At 36.7% G+C, this 17,408-nt stretch overlaps 1 protein-coding gene and 1 long non-coding RNA gene across 2 annotated transcripts in view; both read right to left on the reverse strand.

Moving 5' to 3' along the window:
• LOC133278334 (uncharacterized) overlaps positions 1–17,408 on the reverse strand; it is a 440,517-nt gene that overhangs the window by 229,624 nt on the left and 193,485 nt on the right. The gene's annotated exons all lie outside the window — the stretch shown is intronic.
• Positions 10,103–17,408, reverse strand: part of ARAP2 (ArfGAP with RhoGAP domain, ankyrin repeat and PH domain 2) — a 118,594-nt gene continuing 111,288 nt past the window's right edge. The window contains exon 32 of the mRNA XM_061470933.1: positions 10,103–13,416. Coding sequence (XP_061326917.1) covers positions 13,063–13,416 — 354 coding nt within the window. The 3' untranslated portion in view covers positions 10,103–13,062. The remainder of the gene's footprint in view (positions 13,417–17,408) is intronic.

The following is a 17,408-nucleotide window of genomic DNA, read 5'->3' on the forward strand; positions in this document are numbered from 1 at the left end:
ACTTAAGAGTGTTGCCTCTTGGTAGAGTCCCCCCTAATAATTCCAATAAGTCAGAAAACTTTTCATTGTTTTTAATCTTATACTTTATATTTCATAATTTCATTAGATATTACTTACAAGTGTGGACAAGTTTTGCCTTTAAGTGCCCATGAAGGCTTTTTGCAAGATATTTAGGTGTAAAAACATAATCAGTTTAGAGAAGCATATTTGCAAAACAGTCTAATATATATCTATTGAAAATTATGCAATCTATTATACACTAGACTGCTTTGGAATGCGGAAAAAAATATAATCCAGTTGATAATTTTGCCTTTTAGAATTTTTTCATTGGCTTTAAGTTACACGCTTCCACAAGATGAGCTGCCTGGTACATTTCTTCCACACAACATGGGTTAATGCATGTTAAATTCTGAGATAAAGAAACTACAAGGGGCAAACGTAAGCAATTTATAATTGCTAGCTTAAATTATTCAGCATGTGGTATACGAGCACAAAATATTTACAAAGTTCATTTCATACGCACATTTGTCCTGGTTTCAGATGGGGTAGTTTTCTTCCTAGTGCTGTGTTTTGGTTTCAGTCTGAGAACAATGCTGATAACACACCAGTGTTTCAGTTGTTGTTAAGTAGTGCTTACCCTGACCAAAGACTTTTCAGTCTCATGCTCTGCCAGTGAGGAGGGGCACAAGAAGCTGGGAGGGAGCAGAGACATTACCCAAATGAGCCAAAGACATATTCTGTACCACTTCATGCTCAGCATAAAAATCTGGAGGAAGGAGGGGGGGACGACACACATTTGTAGTGATGGAGTGTGATGGTGAGGTCTCCCCACCCCACAACCTGACCTTTATTTCCTGTTAACTGTGCTCAGGTGCTAACCACCAGTGGTGGTGGTAATGGATGCATCTGGGTGTGATGGTTGCATATGATTCAAACTGGATTCAGGGGAGACAAATAACAACACAATAGCCAAGGACTAATCTGAGCCATGTGCACTCCCCTCCCCATCCCATCCCGCCCCAACCCCAGCTATAGTCCTGGTCAAGGTCCAATTCAAGCCAAGTTTGAAAAAAAACCACAAAACCCTTCCTTCTTTCATAGGTAGGCAAATATGACATGAGTCAATCAAGGTTGAGAGATTCCTTGTCACAACAGATTCTCGGTGATTAACACTAATAGCATGCTAAACGTTGTAATCTTAGCTAAATAACATGAAGGACTGATTGTGCACATGTTGTCACCCTTTAGACATAAACCATTGACCCAACCCAAGACTAAGTCTGAATCTAGCTGCACATAGACTGCTCTCTGACAAAGAGTTTAGAAAGCTAGGGGATCCTTTCTGAACCTCATGATTCAATGGGAGAGTCTCCCTGACAGTTCTACCTGACCCTGTCCTCTATGCAGTAAATACTCAAGTGCACCTCACCACTGAATCTTGCTAAACCACTGTTGCATTTACTATCAAACTTTGTTAAATTATTGGTTTATATCAATAAACATACTGCTGCTTCTCTTTTATGACAGAAGTGCATCACTCCATTCATGGCATGGTGTGCATCTTCCCAAGTAACAGTTACACATGAGGAAGCCCTGCTTTTGTGGAGATGGCAGAAAACCTGCCTGCTGATGGGAAGCAATGATTGAATTCATTGTTTTGCTATTCTTATGTACACAGCTTTTGCTTTACCTGTTAAACTGTTTTTATCTCAACCCATGAGTTTTCTCAGTTTTATTTCTCCAATTCTCTGCCTGTCCCACTGGGGGAGAAAGAGGGGAAGAGTGCACGATGGGCTTTGTGGTGCTTAGTTGCCAGCTGGGGTTAAACCACAGCACACATTAATTATGTAAAATTAGAGATACCATTAGAGAGCCATTAAGTGTTAATTAGACAGTAAGATCAAGAATGCTGGCAGTGCTAGTAGTAAGAAACCTAGAGTTTACTTCCAAAGGGAAGACAGTTCATTAACCTGTTTCTCAACAGTTCAATTCTAACATGCCTAATGTACTGGACATTAACCTCTGGGACCTGAACCAAATTACAGATGAGAGTAAAACGACCTTACTCTTTTCATGAAGATGCAGACGTGACTTCTTTTGTGGTTGTCAAGCCAGTTGATCACCTTGTTCTGAAAACTCTTTTAAGAGGCACACCTCCTTTACCTGTACATGTTTAGGGCAACAGCCAATAACTGCTGAGAAGTATTTCTTTACACTTGAGACTGGAGTTCTGTAACTGAAAATGAAGTGCACACATGTCAAGAAACGTAAGAATGAACATTTGGTCTTAAAAAGAAGATAAAAAGTGGCAATGTGATACTTTTTCAATAGTAAAAAATGTACGGCACACGTATACCACACATATGGTAGGTATGTTAGACTGTGTGGTAAAGCTTTCTCGTGGTTCATTCAATTGTCAATTAACTTAATTGACCACAAAAAAAAACTTAAACTAACAATTTTAAATTAAATATCAAAGTTTGTTCCACAAATCTATGTCAAAGAGTTCTGATTCTGGGAAAGAAAACAGTTTCTGGTGTACACGGAAGTTCAGAAGTTGTTATTAAAAGCAGATATTGACATGGACTCTAGCCTCTTGCTAAAACTAAAATTATTGTCTGAAAATGGAGTACATAAATAGAAATGTTAATGAGGGTGTGTTTGGGTTGTTGTTTTGGTTTTTTTTCTCTCAGAGTAAAGGCTACATAATTTTACTTGCATTCAGAACTCTTCTCCTGTTGGCCTAGTAGACATTTAATCTTGATAAGAGTAACAATAATAAAGGAGATAGAAAGTAATTTTTGCAATTCGAGTAGCATATAAACTGGCCCATTGTTTAAGACTGAATCATAAATACAGCTGCATAGATAGTATCCTTTTACTATGCAATTCCTTTTCACAGGTCATTGTGAAGAAATAACTCAAAAAATAAAATTGTCATTTTATGACAGTGTCCTGTAAGGCCATGAAGATGGGATACACTTCTGTGTGTTCTTCTTACTAATGATAGTTCAGGGAATAGAAGGATGAATATCAATAGCTAAGGTGCTGAAAACATTTGTAAGAATGGGCAACATACTTTAAATTTTGAGGTGACAAGGTATCTGGCCTGCCTCTGGTTTTTACTACTTATTTTTCAGCTCTGAACAGCTGACAGGCACAGCTAAGGAAGACTCTCATCATAGGTGTTAAGTGAAAACAAGGGAGCAACGGAACACAATCTGGCCACTTTTTAGCTAATATATAACAAAAATGTAACTTCAAAGGTTTTGAGGAAGCAGATAGTGGAAAGAGTAAAACAAGGTATTTACAACAATGATATCCATTGCCAATGATAGGCAATCATTGCCTATCCACTGCTTTTGCTTAGGGCAATGAGGAGTGCTCTACTTGTCTGTTACAATGTCTGCGTGAAAAGACAAAATAAAAGTTTATGTTAGTTTATTTGTAAAACATCTTTGAATTACTTTTTTATTTGTAATGTAAATCAAAGTGATGTAAGTTCATTATCAAAAAAGATTACTGATGGGTGACAAATGTGTGATACTATGATTGCACACTTTTAACAACTTTTGCTTTTTTGTTACAGCCTAACAGGTTGCATTCTGCCAGAGGTCCAGCACTTGGCTGTGTGACATCCAGTGTTTGATTAGCCAAAAAACACCCAAACTACATGAAATCTCCAGCAGCTGTGAAGATTCTGTTAACATAAACATCCAAAAGAGTATTCACCCAATGCTCTGTTACATTAAGTAAAATCTGACTATAAAATTTGTCCATTTGAAGTGTGGCTGCTCATTTCAGAATGTATCAAGGAAAGAAATTAGGTTAGTTCCACAAAAATGTTATTTGGCTATGTATTTCCTTAGTCTTCACCAAAAAATCCAGCATGACAATAAAACCTAACAAAGACCATTTACAAATACGATACGCTTTTGGATACTCTCAGGAGTGCAAATCTCAAGTTCAGGCCAGAGCACGTGCTCAAACGTTGCTCTTTACTGGGCAGGGTTTTCCACCTTTCTCATCCTAGTTGTTTGTTCTAGTCATACCAGACAAATTTTAGAACTTCTAAATTGGTAGAATTTTAGTCCTAAAAATGAAATTTCCACAAGCTACAGCAGAGAAGTAATTAGCAACAATCAGTACATAATGCATGACAAGATGCTTACCAACAAGGCATAAGTCTGGACTACGGTGTCCACAAGCTAGAAGTGAATCAAATAAACTGCTAAATTCTACTTTCTTGAGACACATTTGAGCCTTTTCTATAATAACTGAAATGAAATAATAAAAAAAAATAAAAAAGGTGAAACCCTGGAAAGAACATTTGTCTTTAGAGTGTCAGAAAGACACAGGAGCAATTTCTTGCCAATGACTTCTGACCTTGATTCAAGCCCTTTGAAAATACTTGCTTGATCACCCTAGCCCACCTGTTGAAAGAACTATTCTAAGGCAAATAGCATTCACCTGTTAGAGAACTGATTTCTATTTCAGTGTGGATGTCCTCCCTCAGTTTTATTATATGTCTCCAAAAAAAGTCATTTAATATAGGAAGCTTATGCAAACACATTAAGAAGGTGGTTATTTTTGTTTTGGCTTTTTTTAATAGAGTTTAAGATTAATTTCTGGCTGTACATTTGAAATTCTAAACGGATTCCCTTTTTCAAAACCCAAGGAGCTTATACAAAGAGGAAATAGCTAGACTCGCCTGAAAATACATTAACTGCGAATTGCAGAAACATCAGATTCCCTGTAAACTACTTCCTCATCATTGGTCATAACAAATAAAGGCTCTATTATTTAAGTAAGCAAGATATATTCATGGCTGTTGCATTTCAGTAGCAATATTTTGCCTAAAGCTGTCAGGTTGTTTTAATGAATTCCAGTGGTAAATGGTAAATAACATAACTTAGCTTTTTTATTATTATTATTAATTCAGCCATATATGGGAAACTTGTTTTTTTTCATGACTGACATTAAAAAAAAGCTGAATAATCATCACAAGATATGTGCTTATCCCAAAACAACTATTCAGCCAACTTTAAATTAGTTAATGCTGCTATGATGTTCCCAGTTTGTAGGAAAGCAAATCTTTATAAAATGTCTTTAGAAAACATCTTACATTTAGTAACTTCTCTATCCAGATTTAAGTTTTGGAAGATAAGCTTTCTAAATAAAATTCAGTTACTAATATTGAAAATTCATAGAAAGTTCTAACTAGTGAAAACTTTAAAAGCTGAAAGGAAAAAACAAAATCTGAATTTTGTCCTGGGTTCAGCAGTAGCAGTCATTTTTCTCCTCCTTGGTAGCTGGTGCAGTGCAGTGTTTTGACTTTCAGCTCGGGAACAGAGCTGATAACAATGATGTTTTGGTTTGGCCAAGGACTTTGTGAGCCTCATGCTCTGCCAGGGAGGAGGGGAAGCCAGGAGGAAGCAGAGACAGGACACCTGACCCAAACTGACCAAAGAGGTATTCCATACCACAGCACGTCATGCCCAGGATGTAACTGGGAGTTAGCCAGAAGGGCTGGGAGACTGCAGGGTCGGAGGAGGTATCGATCAGTGCTTGGTTGGGTTGGGGGGGGGGGCGAGTTATCGGTTCGCTGGTGGTGAGGTGATGTATTCTCTTCCCTTGTTATTTCCTTTATCGTTATTATTGGTAGTAGCAGTAGTGATTTGTGTTCTACCTTAGTTACTAAACTGTTCTTATCTCAACCTGTGGGAGTTGCATTCTTTTTGACTCTCCATCCCTCTGGGAGTAGGGGGAGGGCAAGAAAGGAGGGGAAGTGAGTGAACGAGTTGTTTGGTTTGGTTTAAACCATGACAAATTTACTTCTATTTTGCTATTTAATGAGTAAAAAAGACACTTCCTTAAGGTAATGGTGGGATTTCTTCTTATTTTATAGATATTTCATATTTATTTTCCTGTCCACTAGTTCATAGATTGCAAACATTCTCAAAACTCATTTACCTGTCTAAGCTATGCTATACAAGATCAAAAAGTGACAGGGAATGAAACAAAAAATCTCCAGGACATGGATAAAGTTTACTGTTGTTTCACTCAGCAATTTAACCAAGATTCCACAATATTCTTCTATGTTAAAGTTGTGTAAATTCCCATGTAACCTGTTTTTTCTTGGAAGGAAAGTCTGTGAGATATCCTCATGTGAAAAATGTTCTAACTGCAACAGCCAGAGAAGACCTTAGGATTGTTATATGCAGTTTATTGTATTTATCATCCATTGAGCTTGAACAGTTCCAATGTATAAGATGAATAAGTAAAGAAAGGAAAAACACTGACCCTGAAAACGAACTTAAGTGCTGGATGTCAGTCAGAAGTACAAACAACTAAGACAATAAACTAAAGGCTGATGGCTACAGTCTCTTTACAATCATGTTGTAATTTAAATAGAAATATAAAGCAAAACTAGTCAAATACAAATACATTATGAGCTTTTAAATGGAACATATTGGAAAAATAAATAGTGGAGAAAATGACAAGTTATAAAACTCATTATGTACAGAAAACCTCAATTTATTCAAACCTGTTAGTTAGACAGCAGTCTACAGTACTGGACAAACCAATGCCAATTGATTTTTGAAGGAAAAGGCTTTAGTGTTTATGTAACCAAAGGTATAATTTGCAAGAAATTGCATTCTTTATTACAAGGCACAACAGATATTATAGGAACATTAAGGCACTGAACTAAAATAATTTAAAAAGGCAGAGTACATTTGCTTTACTTTGCCTACTGATTTGCTCAGGACTACAAATATAAATATGAGGAAGACCTTCAGGGTTATTGATAGAAATCATAGAATAGTTAGGGTTGGAAAGGACCTGAAGATCACCTAGTTCCAATCCCCCTACCATGGGGACTGACACCTCCCACTAAACCATGTCACTCAAGGATCTGTCCAACCTGGCCTTGAACACTGCCAGGGATGGAGTTACAGAACTTTGTAACACCTATTTGTCAACACCTAAGCCTCTGTCTCTCCTGGCCAGTTCGGTGAAATCCCTTTCTTTACAGGGAAACCCTGAGGAGATCACTATCAGGATTTAAGATAAAGGTTAAGGCAAGCTTGACACAACAGGCTTGACCATAATGCATGTACCATTTGCAAACCAAGCCACAGTCAGCAGTCAAGAGATCTCATGGGATCTAAACAGAAAGTATGGCCAAAGTTTGAGTCATAAATTAAAAAAGCAGAGCGAAACCACATCAGGCTGACGAGCAGAACAGGAGTGGGTATGGAAGACAACCTAAAGATTAGGATGTACCAGTCTATGACACTAGAACAAAATGCAGGAAGGGCTCAAATAAAGTCAGGAAGGCTAAGTACTAAATTCCTCCCAAACCTCTAAACTGCAATGCAAGAGTGCAAGTACGCAGGAAGATACAATTGCCTACAGTAACTGTGGCGTTAATATCCAGTTTCTTCTTCCTCTTCTGTATCACAGATTGCCATGATTTTCTAGTAAAACATGAGCAGCAAAGCATAACAGGAATGTTATGAAGTTTCAGCAAAGACAATTAAGCTATGGTAGTGGTAAGAACGAAAATAACTGTATTTCAGCATTGTCCTGGGTTCAGCAGTAGCAGTCATGTTTCTCCTCCTTGGTAGCTGGTGCAGTGCAGTGTTTTGACTTTCGGCTCGGGAACAGAGCTGATAAGAGATGTTTCGGTTTGGCCAAGGACTTTGTGAGCCTCATGCTCTGCCAGGGAGGAGGGGAAGCCAGGAGGAAGCAGAGACAGGACACCTGACCCAAACTGACCAAAGAGCTATTCCATACCACAGCACGTCATGCCCAGGATGTAACTGGGAGTTAGCCGGAAGGGCTGGGAGACTGCAGGGTTGGAGGAGGTATCGGTCGGAGCTTGGTCGGGCTTGGGGGGCGAGTTATTGGTCAGCGGGTGGTGAGGTGTTGTATTCTGTTCCCTTGTTATTTCCTTTATCATTATTATCATTGGTGGTAGCAGTAGTGATTTGTGTTATACCTTAGTTACTAAACTGTTCTTATCTCAACCCATGGGAGTTGCATTCTTTTGATTCTCCTCTCTGTCCCTCCGAGAGCAGGGGGAGGGCAAGAAAGGGGGGGAAGTGAGCGAACGAATTACCTGACTGGGTTTAAACCACGACAAGCATGAATTTTCCCTTTATCTGAGCTGCAGATGAAACCCACTTGCAGTGGAGTGGCAATTAAAGAAGTACAACATACAAACCTAGCATGAACCATGAAGAGGACTTTGCAAGTTTTCCTGCCTTTTTTTTACAGAGAACAATCCACTCTCAAACCCCACAGTTTGAGAAATACTTCTTTTATTGACAGCACAGAGAATATTTCTGACAGGTCAGAAATATTGTATAGACCGTATCTTCATTCTGAATCTTCCCAGTCAATTTTTCTGCAATAGGCTCAGTTTTGCAAGTAAGTGCATAGTTTTCCAAACAATTCAACTTGGAATACATCCCATCCATCCATCAATGTGATCTCCTATCCCATACGCACATACTTCAGGTTTCCTAATCTAACTTACTGAAACTACAGATTTGCCTTAAATAGCCCAAGTTAAATATATTTTTAGAGGATGCTATGCTTACTAGGACTTGAGTTTGTACTCTTGTTTCAATTTGGTCCCAGGCACAAATGAAGTTGTTGTGCCAGCAAGAGTCTGATAACTGGTAACTTCACACTGAAACAGCTTGCACGGGAAAATATTTAAAAACATGAATGGAGATATGACAGGGTAGGTCCATAACATGCTTCAGCCAGTAAGACATGCACCCCTTACCTCCAGACTCCTGAAGGCACAACCACCATCCCCATCAGAGCATGTAAGTATTTTCCCAGACCAGACTCCTTAATCTGGAACTTGAGATGTGGAACTGGTGGCAACAGATCAGCACTGATATGGACACAAACTGCACAAGCACTGTACCAGGGGAGAGCAGAATCACAGCAGTGAGATAAAATTCCATAACTTCTACTTTCTGAAAAACATGCACCTGCTGAGCAGTCCAAAACTACCCTCATACATGACAGTGGAAGCCATGCAGGCATGCCTCTGGCAGACAGAGCCAGTGGCATACTAACAACTCACTTTAAGCGTAACAACCCAGTGCTTTTCAGAACTAAGAAACAGAAATCAACGACACAGCCAAGCCCTCCACATTAACTGAAGAAATCTTTTGGGACATCTTTCCCCTAGGACAGATTCTTGGATAATGTTTGCAAAATCTCACAATGCACAAATTGTGCCTCAACCCCAGTCACACGATAAAGCCAAGCTCTGCATGAACATACTTTGTAGATCTCACCTGGTGAAACTGACTTGACACTAACGCAGTTTCTGCTGAGGGACAAAACCTATTAGTCAAACTGCTCTCCTGACCTGGTAGTTCAAAGTAATATCTTGGAAAAATACCCGTTTCGAAGAAAAATTCCAAAATTATAACCAACATTCAATTCAACTAAATGAAAAAAAAAACCAAACGTAACAAAACCCAAGAAACCCAACGAACCAACCAAAAAAACAAACAAAAAAAAAATTCAGGCTCATATTTTTCTTGGGGTTTTGGGTTGTTTCCATTCCCCGTCCTAACATATGTAAAAAACCCCACACAAAGAGAAAACAGGCATTATGTTAAAACAATTAGTATAAACAATGCTTACATGTCAGCTTTACATCTACGATGGTTGCAGAAGTCTAACAAAGTAACAAGGAACTTGAGATTTACTGAGATTTTAATTCTAGTCTTCCCATTGTTATAAGACCATACATAAAATACCTGTACCTCATTTAATTTCCTTTTGCAGATCAGGAAGTAAATGCCAGGTTACTCAACAGCTCTCATACGGAAAGACCTACAGAAGTCTGTTTTAAAAAAACAAAACAAAACCCCAAAAACCCAAACATTTTTATTTTTTTCTGGGGAAAAAAAAAAAATCCATTGTCTATTTTAGAGAAATAGCATTTATTGAAATAATTATCATTTATTCTCTGAAAACTACACTTCCTCTACCAATCTACACCATGGCACAGGAACAATAAAAGATCAGTAGCCATTAACAACATTAATGTTGTTGCATTAACTGCAACAAACCAAAATTTTTCTGCAGGTCTTAAATCAATCTGAAATGTGCAGTGCGACAATCATATGTCAGATAATTGGTCCAAGACTTTGATACCTATTTTAAACAATTCATTGCAAATTTAAGTTTTACTTTCCCAAATAAATTTTCCTTGGATTAACACTGTCATCCTTCAGTGTCTCTCTGGATGTGCACATAACTGTATGCCCATATACACATATGCAAGTATATTTGTGGATGTACACATACAAAACCAAATTTTAACATATTTTAATAAACTTTTTTTTTTTACTTGCTTTTTAGGGCCTTTTAACAGAAGTCATACAGATACTTTATCTGTGATATGCTTTTGAAATAGACCAAGTATTTCTGTAGACCTTAGATCCAACAAAAATACAAAAAAAAAAACACAACATTTTCATCATGGACATACTCACTTCAATGCTCAAAACCCTTCCACTGCTCCATTTATTCCATTAGTGTAGGGACTTAAATGATGCATGAGGCTTTCAGCAGTAAAGTGAATGCCATTTTTAAGAACCCAGTAAAAATATGAACAAAACAGCAATCATAACTCAATACTGAAAAATATATGCAACTAAAAGTACAACTGTAAACAGTACATTCAGGTCCAGCCTCCAACAGAAACGGAAGTCATTTCTCCTGGTGGTATTTGGCCCTGATTCAAATTGGCATTTAAGAACCTACTTATTAACATTAAGCACTGACTTTAGTCAATACAACTAAAGTTCAGGCTTATATGCTTTCTTGAGCCAGGACCTCAATTATGAGAAAAGGCTCAATTACAAATTAAAGGTAGCAAAACAGTCAATAGTGTACTGGAAAAATTTAAACTCGTTTCAGATTCAGCAACTGGTCAAATACCGTAAGTGCAATGTCTGAAAGACTAAACTTGCTTTGTCTGTGCTACATTCCAGAAGAATAAATAGAAAACACTATAAAGTATTTTGAGTTTGATCTTTTCCCTGTACTTCCTAGCAGAGTTGCCAAATATATTGGGTCATTTGTCTGGTTTCTTCAATCAAACAAATTATTTTTTCCAATTAAGCTGTTCAATGCAATCAGGAACAGAAATAAATGATGTAAGAAATATTACAGCACCTGTGACTACCAAAAATAGAAGAGGGGATAAGTGAGCATACTGCTTCTGTATGCAAAGAAATTCAGTAGCAACATAAAGCATCCCCAAAACTATCCACTGATAAAAATCAGTTCTCATTGATGCCAATTAAATTTAATCTTTCCTCTTAAATTTTAAGGAATTAAGAGAATATTTAAAACAATTTCCATAAACAAGAAATAGTTTAAAATTACCTCCTACCCAGAGGTCTGGACAATTCCAATCAAACTTGAGGAATACTAAACGTGTCAGTAAGTCCTTAAAAGGCTGGTGAAAAACTGTGGCAGACTGGTTAATCAGACCACAAAAGGGACAGCAGCAAAATGAAGCAGATGTTGTTATTAATGCCTCCCCTGAAGGAAAGGTGCAGTGTGAGCTCATTAACTCTCTGCTCTGTTGATCCTGCTGCTTAATCAGACAGCATCTGCAACACCTGGAAACAGCCTCATAACAGCCATGCCTTTTGCCTATCCAGCTGTTATCTAACAAAGTAAAAACTGCAATATGCCATAAGAGAGGAAGGAGGCAATCCCATGGGCTAAATGGAGACCCACAAAACAACTGAAGAAAACCAAATAATTTCATTGTTCACACAGGTTTTGTTTTGAAGCTAAATTTTAATTTTAAATGTAAGGAACATGAGCTTAAAAAAACAGAGTACCTGCAGGATAGCCACCTGTCTTCAGGAACTGCTACCTGTGTACTTGGAATTTAGCAAATGTGGCTGTCCTCTCGAGCTTGGGACCTATCCTCACACTCAGAAGAGCTGTGCGCAAGCATTTCCTAGTCCCTGCAAACAGCATACTGCTCACCTTTGTCCTCATGTTAAAGGAAGGGGTTAATCTCCTCTCCCATTTAGTAACTGGCTCTTCTTAATTGAGGGAGTTAGAACCTTTCTGATAGATATGTTTGTGTGGGGAGCATTTTTTCTTATGGAAATCCATTTCTCATGTGAACATTAAATATTCATCAGATGCTAGCAACTTTGTCAGCACCAAGCAAGCTCTATCCAGAGACAGGAAATTCTGCCTTTTTCACCCAGAGCTAACCAAGGTCTGCTTATAAAATTACTTAAGTCCATTAAGCAAAAAGATGCTGCTGCTCTTCCAAGTTGTATACCCTTTTAAATCAGATATTACTTTAAAGATTGCTTTTTGTCATCCTTAATATTCTCATTGCTTAGATGTCATAATTAGATGTATACCAGAGAGACACAGTTTTCAGATACAAGAACTAATTACGCTGTCTTATCTACTACAGTCCTCTCCCTCTGGATTCTTTCACATGCTGCCCTGTCAGAGCACAAATCTATAGGAGGAGACACTAATATTTCTCTTAAATAATAATAATAAAAAATTACATGCAAAAATTACTTCTCAAAGCGTATGTTACTCATTTTTATAGTGTTAAGACAACTATATTGCAGACCAACAGTACAAATTTCACTGTATATCTTGACTTCTTCCAAAAATATCTCTCCAGTACATACAAGATGATACAGAATATAAACAGAACAAAAGCTTTGATAGTGCCTATGATTATTATATGAAAGAAATTTGCAATAAAATGTAATAGCTATAACCCAGGTGTCATTGCACCGCACAGGAGAACTTCCAAATTTCAGGAGTTCTTCATAATCAGTCCTCTCAGTTCAATCTTAAATTATAACACGCGACATAGGCATATACAAAATCAACAGCTGCATATAAACAAATTATTTTCTTTGCCCTGTAGAAATGACATCAAAAAAAGACTATTTTTGCATGGAAAATACACACACACACATATATATGTATATTTCAAACTTCAGTCTCAGGAAGTCAGCTGGAGTTTTCATCATGAAGTCCTCTGTTCTTTTGCAGCACTGTATTTAGTTCCTGAATCACATTTGACGGTAATTTTTTATCTAATTCCAAAGTAGTTTTGTTTGTTTTGTTCTTATTTTTTTTCAGTAACTTATGTGGTCTTTGATGTAGGTCAGTCATCGTTGCACCCACATCCTCAACACAGATCAAGCTCTGATGTGTTTTTGCATGATTTCGCACTTTCCCCTCCTTCCGTTCCAAACATTGTGCCACAATAGAAGCTTTTTCTTTCAATTTTTTTCTTTCTTCCAGGAAGTCATTTTCATGATGCTCACCAAATTTTGCTTTCCCAGATTGCAGTTCTATCTTCTCAGAAAACAAGCAAAGAGAAATAAGATCACACTCAAGCAATGTTCAGTAATGTTTAGATTGCAATTTTTGCTCATTCGTTTCATGTAACACTTTAAAAATATTTTTAAAATACTTAAAAAAAATAAAATTTGATTTTCATCCTATAACAGTATCTGGTATTTGAATGTTTTACAGCAGATCCATATACTCTTAAAAACTCAGAATTCATAAATCAAAGACAACTGTGAATGTTGTAATTCTTATAAGTTAATGACTGAGCTACATGTATGCACAAAAGATTACTTTACAGGATCACACACACACTTTCAGCAGCTGTTCAGTACTACCTGATAAATTATAAGACTGACTGCTTTTTCAAATTTTGGCTAGGAATTTTAAGTAACATACTGGGAACTCAGATAAAACAACAAACTGATGGCAATGCCACTGTTCCATACTGGTAGGCTCTTTTTAAGTTCTTAAACTGGAGGAAATTAAAGGAAAATAAAACTCGCAACTGGTGTGATAGAAGCATATCTGTATTAGAAGCATATCTGTACAGTGAAATGAAAGTGCCAAGAACTCAACATTCACACTATTTCAGGGCTCTTGCCTTGTTTGGTTTTGGGGTTACATGGGTTACCACTAGTGCGTGCTATGTAGCAGATTTTAGTTTGCCTGAAGACATGAATTCTGCTCCCATCAGTAACAACTGCTACCACTTTAGAACCTCCTACTATCACCTAAGCCAGCAAGAAGCATCCTATTATCTATATGTTCATCGTACTATTTATATCTTAGCTATAGTCACTGAAAAGAAGTTTAAGGCAATCAAGAAACTGTCCCAACAACTCATGAAAGTAGGGAGTTCTGTTCTGTTAAATACTTGAAAAAGATATAGTTTTCCATTTAAAATAATTGCTTTCCACTGAAAATAATGTAGGTAACAGTGACGTTATCACCAGTGATACATGTTCAATTAATAAAATAACAATAAAGTGACTATTTGTGGTAATATATATTAATATAAATATATATTTTAGGGTGGTGAGGCACTGGAATGGGTTGCCCAGGGAAGCTGTGAATGCTCCATCCCTGGCAGTGTTCAAGGCCAGGTTGGACGAAGCCTTGGGTGAGATGGTTTAGTGTGAGGTGTCCCTGCCCATGACAGGGGGGTTGGAAGTAGATGATCTTAAGGTCCTTTCCAACCCTAACTGTTCTATGATTCTATTCTATGATTCTATATGTAGTACATGAAATGTAAATTGTAATTCACTACCTTTCAGAAAACAGAGTAACACACTCCAAGCTATTCACTGTTACTCAGCAAACTAAGATATGAATACCTTGCAGAATTCAGTCAGAAGCAACAATCTTCTATTTACAGATTTTTTTACATGAAAGATGCAAAATTGAAACGTTAAGAAGAAAAACACCAACTACCCTTTCGAAATCAGCACAACTCTCCTGCTAAACTGGGTATAGCAGGAGCCCGTTACATAATGAGCATAGGAACAGGTTAAATACGGAACTCATTTAAAGAGTGCCTGCTTCTCTGAAACACTCTTGGGTATTGATATGTAGCCCCTTAACACACACTACTACTCAACATATTGAACTTTTAAAGCAGATTCAGTATACCAAGGAATCCTAATTCCTACATACTTGTATTTTAAGAATATTCAGTTGATGGAGCCAAATTCTATTGTTCAAAAGAACGTATCTGATGTGTGATCAGAACTGCCACATCAAGTTTTTTAACAATATTATTTCTTGATATTTAATCCACTGCCCACTGTTAGTCTCATGCTATTTATTACGCTACTGGACTCCATACTTTTCTCCTGATAACCCTTAGTATAAAATGCAACAATTTCAGTTAGAAATAGCTGTTTGCATCTAAATTTCAGGCCCTTAATCAAATAATTAGTGAACAAAATGATAATAATACACACATCTAACTACATTTTCTTTTTGTCTGCATATCACCAACAAAGGACCATGGTGCAACTCTACATATTTGCATCCTCCTTTATCCCCTGTTCCTTTCAAAATGCTACAAAGGTATAACTTATGATATTTGACAATGGAAAGTAAGTTTGTTTTTTCCCCCTCATTCCTCAGTTTTTCTGTATTTGGAAATAAAATTACAGAATTACTGCAGATATACAGCATATTTCTGTTTTGTCTAAATGATTCCACTCTCCATGTATGCAACACATAGTGCACAAATAATGGAAATATTTTGATTCCATTTGTTATTAGAAGGATTCTTAGTTATACAGTGGTTTCAAACTTTGGGCATTACATATTTCTTTTGTTAGCACACAATAAAACTGCTTCCAATAATGGGAAAAAAAGAAGACATTCAATATAGACTTTTTAGTACAGAACTTTAATGTTAAACTCATCAGTTTGAGTACCTTTACATTGTTTAGCATCTTTTTCCCCTTATATTCACATCAGAAAGATACAACTGTTTTCCGCTGCTTGGAGAACTTACAATCTCTTTTCTTGCCTATATGAGGGTAACTTTGATCGCATTTCTACTACAAGTTTATGCACTGATCTGTAAACAGACCTTAATTTTTCATAAACCAGCATCTTTCAGAAAATGCTTCCTTCTGTTATTACTCTCTAAGCTTTAAAATTTTTGCTTGTTAGAGAAGTATTGCAAATCCATGGAAAGACTGGAGGCGTGGGTCTCCAAAGAGATGTCTATTGCTTTACTGACTACAATTTACTGTTGTATAATATTTCTCCTTAATAAACCATATCATATGGTTACTTTCCACCACTATTTTACTGTTCATTCCAGCTGTGGCTTTTCAGGTAAAAAAAAGTGTTAGTTTTACATTTCCCATCTTATAATTTTGTGTTAACCTTCCTAAAGATTTCAAATGCCCTTTGCATAAAACTTCTCTAGATCTAGTCAGGGTATAAATAACGAAGACTGCGATGTTCTACTTTTAAGTTTAAATGGAGAATTTCTCAAAATTGCAGTGTATGAAACTAATTTAGAGTCCTTCATAATGAGGCACATTATCAACAAAAATATTATTAACAAAAAAATTCTCACACTATAAGGTATTAGGGATTTTAAATCATGAAGCTCAAAATCAAATAAAACCTTTAGGATGATAAGATACAATGTCTGAATTTGCAGCCGTCTCAAAGAACTTATTGTAGATGACAACTGTACCTGCATAAGAACAGGTAAGAAACATACTTAAGGGCTATTAAGTTTTTAAATGACAAAACCTGTGATTTATTTTCATAAAAAAGACAGTTTTAAAATGCAAATATTAGATAGAAAGAACTTATCAAAGAACTGCAAAAATACTTTGAGAGAAGGTTAAAAGGACAAATTAAACAAAATAGGAAAACCATAATTGCATTCACACTGTATTATAGTCAATTTGTAAGCCAGAGTAGAAATGCCTGAAGAAAGCAGAACAAAAGAAAGATGGAGTTTGCTGTTTAGGTAGAGCACTACTTCTACCTTTGCTTTTGGTTTGTTATGCAACTGAGTCAGCTTCACCAACCCATACCTGTATCGAAATCTCTGTAAGTTATGATAACACATACCATATTTCTACCTCCCTTCAAAATCTTCTAAAACATGCAAGAAATAATACTGCATACAGTCAAAGGACAAAGCTGTTTTGTTTCAATACTTATTCTCTGCTCTATTAAGATTAGTTACCATTATTTTTCCCAAGCAGAAAAGTGCCTCCACTAGCACTGCTGTCTCTCAGGTGGAAGTAAGGCAGATAAGTCCACCCCACAGTCCTATTACTTCTAATTAACAGTCATTGCTCAAAAAAAACCCAAACACTAGTAACAATCCACTACTGATTTACTGAACAGTCAAAGAGGTGACACAAGTTTAGGTCACCATGTGTTTTTACATTAAATTGTCCATTAATGACAAAACAATGAAAAGAACATCCTGAAGAGTTCATTATTACTGGACTATTTTAAAAAGTACAGCACTGTGGTTATAAGTT

This window comes from Pezoporus flaviventris, unplaced genomic scaffold (assembly GCF_033815535.1).
Source record: "Pezoporus flaviventris isolate CSIRO_AGI_PZ_B2104156 unplaced genomic scaffold, CSIRO_AGI_Pfla_v1 ptg000002l, whole genome shotgun sequence".
Taxonomy (NCBI): domain Eukaryota; kingdom Metazoa; phylum Chordata; class Aves; order Psittaciformes; family Psittacidae; genus Pezoporus; species Pezoporus flaviventris.